At 53.0% G+C, this 7573-nt stretch overlaps 1 protein-coding gene across 1 annotated transcript; it reads left to right on the top strand.

The window, feature by feature from the left end:
- The first annotated feature begins 2109 nt into the window (after positions 1-2109).
- Positions 2110-6445, top strand: PCBD1 (pterin-4 alpha-carbinolamine dehydratase 1). Its single transcript, XM_059397659.1, has 4 exons — positions 2110-2382; positions 4935-5066; positions 5284-5364; positions 5906-6445. The coding sequence occupies exons 1-4, from the start codon at positions 2380-2382 to the stop codon at positions 6002-6004; spliced, it is 315 nt and encodes a 104-aa protein (XP_059253642.1). The 5' UTR covers positions 2110-2379; the 3' UTR covers positions 6005-6445.
- Positions 6446-7573: the final 1128 nt, after the last annotated feature.

Below are 7573 nucleotides of genomic sequence, written 5' to 3'. Positions count from 1 at the left end.
AGAAAAACAAAGTAAAAACAGTGCACTATCATTTTATACCTATTAACGTGTTAAAAATTAAAAAGCAAGATAATGCCAAGGATGAGTAGTATGTGTGAGCAATACAGGGGAATAGAAACCCTCCCCTACATGATGCACATGATGTGAGGACCAGAGCAGCCCCTGCCCACAGCGTCTGAAACTATTTTTGGATACACACCCATGAGGGAATTGCTGGATTTATATTCTGCGTGTGTTGCACACTCACAGGCTGGGGGGTGGTGGTGGTGGAGGCAGGTTGTCGGAAGCGAGCCGAGCATCCACCACTGGAGGAATGAGAACTTATGCTGGGTGCTCCCCACGGAGCAGCAGTTAGAAGCTACACATGAAGTGTATATACAAAAATGGCAAAAATAGGTGAAAGAAACAGAATGAGACACAGCACATGGATCTATTTACAAAAAATAAATGGCACAGAGATGAAACAACAGCACCTGTTGCCAAACAGATACAAACAAAACTACATATCAACACGTTAGATTTTGCAGAACAACGCACTGGGAGGAGAGGAGTAAAAGTGGACTATAGTGATGAAGGTTAATGGGAAGGAAAAACGTTTTTGACTGTTAGAGGACTTGTATTACCTGACTCCAAGACTTACATGGCTCCAGGAATCAAGATGTATAGCATTAGCATCAGGAGGGACAAACAGGTCAATGAGCAGGCTAGAGTCCACAATATATGTCCAATTATAAGGAAACCACACATATACCTTCAACTGAGTTTTTACAAAGGTGTAAAAGCATTTCAGGGGAGAAAGGAAGAACTGGATATTCATATGCAAAAAAGTGAATTTGGATCCATAATGCAATGCATAGGAAAAATTAACTCAAAATGGGTCATAGACCTAAATGGAAAACCAATAACTATAAAACACAGGGAAAAAACGTCACAAAAAGGAAACATAACAGAAAAATCTTCATGACGGTAGGGTAGGGAAAGATTGTTTTAGTTGCAACACCAAAACACTAATCCATAAAAGTAACATCGGATAAATTGGATTTCATCAAAATTAAGGGTGTCTGCTCTTTGGAAGACAGTGTGAAACACAAAGCAGTAACTGGCGAACCATGTCTCTGGTAAAGTGCCCATATCCAGAGTAAAGTAGTCAAAAGCCAGTAAGAACCCAACTCAAAAGTGGGTGGGGGGGGGGCAGGAAATTCGAAGACGATTATCAGATTTACCAGTGAAAATAAACACCTGAAAGTGTTCAATATCATTAGCCATTAAGGAAACTCGAAGGAAAGCCACAATGAGATACCGCTACACACCAGTGAGAATGACTGAAATGAAAAAGATTGACCGTAGCAAAAATTGGTGCATCTTTGAGGATGTAGGGAAACTGGAACTCTCACACATTGCTGGCTGGCACCTAAAATAGTACAACCACTTTGGGAAGCGTCTGGCAGTTTCCTAACAAGTTATAAACACACATGTGCCGTATGAGGTAGCCATCCCACTCCTAGACCTTTACCCAAGAGAAATGAAAGCAGATATCTAAGTTGACTTGATGGGAAAGCGCACAGCATCTTTATTTGTAATAATGAAGAATTGCAAACAATCTAAATGCCTATCAACAAGTGAACAGATCAACAAATTGTGGTATAGCCATACAATGTAGCACTATGAAATAAATTTTACTTAGCCATAGAAAGGAAGACACTATTGATACACGCAGCCACAGGGGCAAACCGCAAAGTGACAACGTTGAGTCCTAAGGAGCCAGGCACAAGAGTGTACACTGCATGCTCTGCATTTACATAAAATTCTAGGAAATACAACCTAACATATTGTGCCCGGAAGCGGATGAGTGGTTGTCAGAGAAAGAAGGACACTTGTAGGGACGCTGGCTATGATATGTTTATGAGCGTGACTGTAGTGATGCTCGCAGGAGCGCTAACAGACGTCAAAAGGCATCATACAGTACATTTTAGTTCTGTGCGGTTTCTTCTAGGCCAATACCTCCATCTGTTGCCTTTAAAAAAGAAAAGCGTAATCTCGCGTCCAGGGTGACACGGCTGGTAAGCGGCAGAGAGCGATTCAAACGCAGAAGGCTGCACCTGGAGCCAGTCCTTCCCAGCCCCTGAGCTCCGGTAACAGCAGACCGGAAGAAGGGGCTGGAAGGGGGCAGAGGCCGAGTGCGCGGGTCGCGGCCGAGTTAACGATTACCGGTGGGCGGGTCCTCTCGGCCCCTCCCCGCCCGCGTCCCCGAACGCCCCGCGCCGTCCGCCCGCGCCGCCGCCACCTGCTGCTCGCTCGAGTCCGTCAGCACCTGCGCCCGAGTCCGCACCTGCGCCCCGTCAGCACCTGCGCCGCGCCCGCACCTGCGCAGCGCCCGCCATGGTGAGGGGTTCGCTCGCCGCCGCTCGCGGGGCCCGGGCACGCGGGAGGGCGGAGGAGAGGAAGGGGCCAATCGCGGCGGCGGCGAGGGTGGGGGACGGTCCTTGCGAGACACCCGCCCGCCGGCCGCTTGCTAGGCTTAGAAGAGCCAGGGCTAGGCTTGGAGAGCCGGGGTCTCCGCCCTGCTGCCACCCGCACCCCCAGTGGCGCGCGAGGCGAGCTGAGGCCGGAGAGGGGCGGTGGCGCGGCCGAGGCCTGTCCCTGCCCCCAAGCCCTTGTCTGCCGGCCGCCTCGCAAGCGGGGCGTGGGCGGTTGGCCCAGGGCGGGGGTGGGGGAGGCAGCTGGTGAGCCTGTAGATATCTGCCCCTCTCAGTGGCGGGTTCTCGTCCACATGGGGGTGAGGGGCGTCTATGTGTCAGAACGTGAGTAGGAGGGAGGCTAGTAGGAGTCTGTTTACCGCCGCCCTTCTGGCTTGCACTTCCGGCAGGGTCTGGCCAGGCCCTCTGCGCACCCGGCGCTGCCCCCTTGGCCTCGTAGCCAGGCCCTAGTGCCTCGCTTGAGGCTGCGCCCAGCAGTGGGGACCGACTGCTCAGGATCAGCCCTCCTCCAGGGAGGGTGTTCCCCCAGGAGGGCCTGGGCCCTGTGGTCAGTCCTGCTTCATCACCTCCACCCTCTCTCTAGCAGTGAAGTGGAGCCCTGGCTGGGGAGAAGGGTGTAGACCTGGGAGCATTACTAAACAGCCCCTTTCAGATCCCAAAGCCTGAGGAGCAGTAGAGACTGCGGTTCGGGGCAGGGCTGGTAATCAGTAACCGGAGCGCACACTCCCCCAGAAGGCTTGGCCAGGCCTGGCCTGTGATTTACTAAGCAAACAGTGCCCCTTCCCCAGTCTGACCCCAGCTCTCAGGGGGGCCTGTCCTCTCAGCCCCAGGCTATGAAATCCCAGAAGACACTAAGGGGCACGGGGTGCCTCCTAGGAGCTCCCTATATCCCCCTACTTCTTTCTGGGCCAGAGAGCGAAGCAGTGGGTTCTGATCCCTGGGCTGACATCATTCATCCAGTTGCCTGGATACATGACCAGGCTTATCAGCCCCAGAGAAAGGGCCGGCTCTGGAATGGAGCAGGGTTTGGGGGCAGGATGCAGAGCTCTAAGAGCTGAGGAACCGGACCAAGCCAGATCAGTCCAGAGAAAACAAGTGTTTTCAGAAGGGAGGGAAAATTTACTTAGAGGAGACTGTACTGCTTTTCTAGTGCGACCCCCACAGCCGACCCCACACCTGCAGGACCTAACAAGCCCTTTACAAAACGAGATGGCAGGCCCTTAATAAGGATGGACTTACTCATAGGTCCCATAGGCTCCTCTCACTGATCTGAAATGGAAGTTCTGGGCCCCTTCTACCTTTCAAGCCAAGGGAGGTAACCATCCTGCTGGCCAATGCCAGAACTGGGGCTTGACCCAGCCCTGCCAACGCCCCCATGACTGCCAGGCTGCGGGCTGCCTCGTGAAGCTGAATTAGCCTCCCTCACATTCTCTCCCCAGACCTTACGGGTTCATTTTTCCTTCAACACTCTTACAGTTTCTGTTGGAGGAATCACAATTCTGGGATCCCTTCCATGCCTAGGCCTGGATCCATCCCCCCCAGAGAATGGAACTGGCCTTTGCTTCCGTCTGTCTCTGAAGGTTCCACTCAGCCCCTGAACTGTGCCAGCTCTGGCTGCCTGGAGGGCACTTTGCACAATAGGCAAATAGGCCAAGGGGCTAGGTTTGCCAGTCGGCCTTGGCCAAGTTACTTCCATTTGGCATGAGCTCTGTGGCTCGGGCTTCCCAGGCTGATGGAGTAGATGAGAAGGCCTAGCAGCTGGTACTCAGGGGCTGCGTGGTGGCGGGATGAATACCCAGTGGGAGATAGTACCAGTGGGGATCAGTTCTGGTAGAATCGCCTGGAAGGTGTTGTAAGCACTTGCTCCTTTTCTCTGGGCCCAGGATGCAGATTCAGACCCCTGTGAGAACAATGTCTGTGCTCTGAGGATGGAAGGGGACGTGGGGGGAGGAGAACCATGGTCATGTTCTCTTTCTAGGCCTCAGTTTCTTTGTGCAGACCTGGGGGTGAACTGGATACAGTCTGTAACAGAAAAAGGAAGGTTGGACAGTCATGGGTAGTCTTTTTCTGAAAAGTTGTGTAGTAACACATTCGCATCTGGGTTTGATTTTGCTTTTACTCCCTCATTGATATGAGAGACCTATGGTGGGGATGCTCTGTCAGGCTTTGGGGACAGGGGCGGGCGGGGGAGTGTTGCTCAGTCCCAGTGACTTGCGTCACAGGCTCAGTATTTTCTGTTCCCTGAGCAAAGTGTCAGAATCTAAGAACCCATCAGTGCGTGAGCCAGGGCCCCACCCCCAGGGCAGGGTGTCCACCTGAACGGCTCCCTGTCCATTGCTTTAGACCACGCCATCAGAGACCCCATGGAGGTCAGCCAAGGTCCCCTCATGACTGGGGCCCTCTCCTGGGTCCTGGAGGGAGAAATGCCCGTGGGCCTCTGCTGATTTCCTGTCTTAGGCCGGCAAAGCGCACAGGCTGAGTGCCGAGGAGCGGGACCAGCTGCTGCCAAACCTGAGGGCTGTGGGGTGGAATGAGCTGGAAGGCCGAGACGCCATCTTCAAGCAGTTCCATTTCAAAGATTTCAATCGGGTATGTTGCCTGGTGGGACAGAGTTTCTGACACTCCAGAACTTGTTCTTTCCCTTGAAGGCCTTGCCACCTAAGCCCCTCGGCCACTATCCTTGTCGGGCTGGAGTGTCCTTGGGGACGGGAGTGGGGGGCATGGGTCTTGGGGGTCTCCACACCTGGAACTCTTCGAGCAGCCCTCTCTCTCACAGCGCTCACCCGGGTCTCACTTCACTTCGCAGGCTTTTGGCTTCATGACAAGAGTGGCCCTGCAGGCCGAGAAACTGGACCACCACCCCGAATGGTTTAACGTGTACAACAAGGTGAGCGAGGCGTGCCTGCTGTGCCGGGCCGGCTGAGCTCTGAAGGCCCTTCCCTGGCCTTCCCTAGGGGCCTCCCCACCTAGAATCAGCACCGTCACCCCTATGGTAGTCAGGCTCGCTACAGACTAGAAAAGTGCAAATTAAAACACTCGTGAGCGAACATGCGGTTAAGGTGCACAGTCGGCATTAGGAAAGCTGAACCACAGAAGGCTAGGCCGCAGGCGCTGGCCGTATTCACGGCTCATAGCTCTGTGGCCCAAATCCTCCTGAAGGTGTGGTGTGGAGGAATGAAAAAGTAGTCACCGGAGCTGAGAACACACACGCACAGCAGACAGGTCGGACCGCAGGCTGTCGGAGGGCGGTCACGCGACCCCTGCCACAGGCCACGGCGGGAGGGTTGGCAGTGTTGCTGGAGACAGGAAGGCTGTCCCCGGGCAAGAGCATGACCAGCTACCACCCTGGCCTGGAGCGCTCTGTGTCGCTGACCCGCACAGCCCTGACCCTCTCCCGCTCTGGGCCCGAACCTCTGGTTTTGTTCCAGGTCCATATCACCTTGAGCACCCATGAGTGTGCCGGCCTTTCGGAACGGGACATAAACCTGGCCAGCTTCATCGAACAAGTAGCAGTGTCCATGACCTAGGCCCTGCCCTTCCTCTGTGAATTCTTCAGGGGAAGGGAGTGACTGAATCAGGAATCTGGCGGGGGGGGAATCCAGGGAGCCAAGATGTTGCTGCAGCTAGAAGGGCCAAGTGGACTGTGCTGCCACCAGCTAGGGGAGAGTCCTTGCTGTGGAACGAGATGCCGGCATCAACGCCGACCTTTCCCCAAACCCCTCTTCATCCTTGGCGCTGTTATATGTATACTAATTGAGTCTGATCTCTCTCTGGAAGACTTCCTGGCAACAGTATTGGTCTTTTTGCCAGGCTGCATCCTGCTCCCTTTCTAATTCATTTCCCAGGAAGCTGTGACAAAGAGGTACCAAGTCTTAATCTCAGAAACCAGGACCCTAAAGTCAACCTTACCATATGTAACACAAACACCTGTGCTTTTATGTCTTAAATAAAACTAGTGTTTCACTCGGTCTCAGGCTCTAGAAACTTCCTTTCTACAGGTCAATCCAAATTGGAGTCAACAGGCATTTAAATAAGCACTCTGTGGGAAGCCCTGTTCAAGGCCCCGGGGTCAGAGGACCAGACCATGGTCTTCACGTAGCGGAATTAAGCAGGAAGCAGTTCACTACCACGGGGCAGGATGGATGAAGTCAACACTAGAGGCAAGGGTAAAGAAATGAGTTAAGGGAACATGAAGTGATTGACAAGGGTGAGTCTGAAGGCTTCACTGACTTGTGCCTTGAAAACCTGAAAGGGATTCTTTTTTTTTTTTTTTTTTTTTTTAATTTTTTATTTTTTATAAACATATATTTTTATCCCCAGGGGTACAGGTCTGTGAATCCCTGAAAGGGATTCTTGACGCAGCAGTGGCCAAAGGGGTACCATGACTAACAGGTAAAGGTATGCAAGTACCATGTACTTGTGCGCGGTGGCATCTGGGATGAGGAAGGCAGTCTGCAGCTGTTGTTGCATTCCGGCCTACAGCGTCCCAGGGCGGGGAGACTGCTAATCCCGGTAGGGTCTTGCAGTTTCTTAGAGACTTAGCCCTTCTCGAGGCTTGTGCGCTTTGAGGCTTGTACGCTTTTACTGTGTGAGGGAGAGGGCAGAAATTCTAGCTTAGGAGGTGCTGGGCTACTTTCCATCCAAGCAGTTAGGGACTGGATTCCTACAGATAAGTCCTCCAACCTAGTGACTCCAGGATACTGTTCCCACTAATGCGCTGTGACTGGGAGAGGGGGTGAGGCACAGAGCTCAGTCTCCTCTCCCCCCAGTGCACGCGATGCACATAGCAGTCCACGTGTGCCATGACGCAGGACTGTGGGAGGCCCTTCTGATGGCTTCTCATCTGAGATCCCCTAGCTGGATGCAGGCAGCTTCTGCATTCTAAGCTGACTTGCAAATGCCAGGGTTCCTTGGAGCAGACATTCAGCAATATTACAACCCAGGATGAGCTGGTCACATAACCGGGGCCAGAAGAGAGGCAGAGGTCGGTGTCTGAGAAAGAAGCATGTTGTTGTGAGAGGTACCGGCAGAATCTGAGGATTGACAACACCTACGTCAACGGGAGGTTCTCAGAAAACTTATTCTGATGGTGGCCC

Source organism: Mustela nigripes, chromosome 4, assembly GCF_022355385.1.
Source record: "Mustela nigripes isolate SB6536 chromosome 4, MUSNIG.SB6536, whole genome shotgun sequence".
Lineage (NCBI taxonomy): Eukaryota > Metazoa > Chordata > Mammalia > Carnivora > Mustelidae > Mustela > Mustela nigripes.
This window is presented reverse-complemented; position numbering and strand designations above follow the sequence as displayed.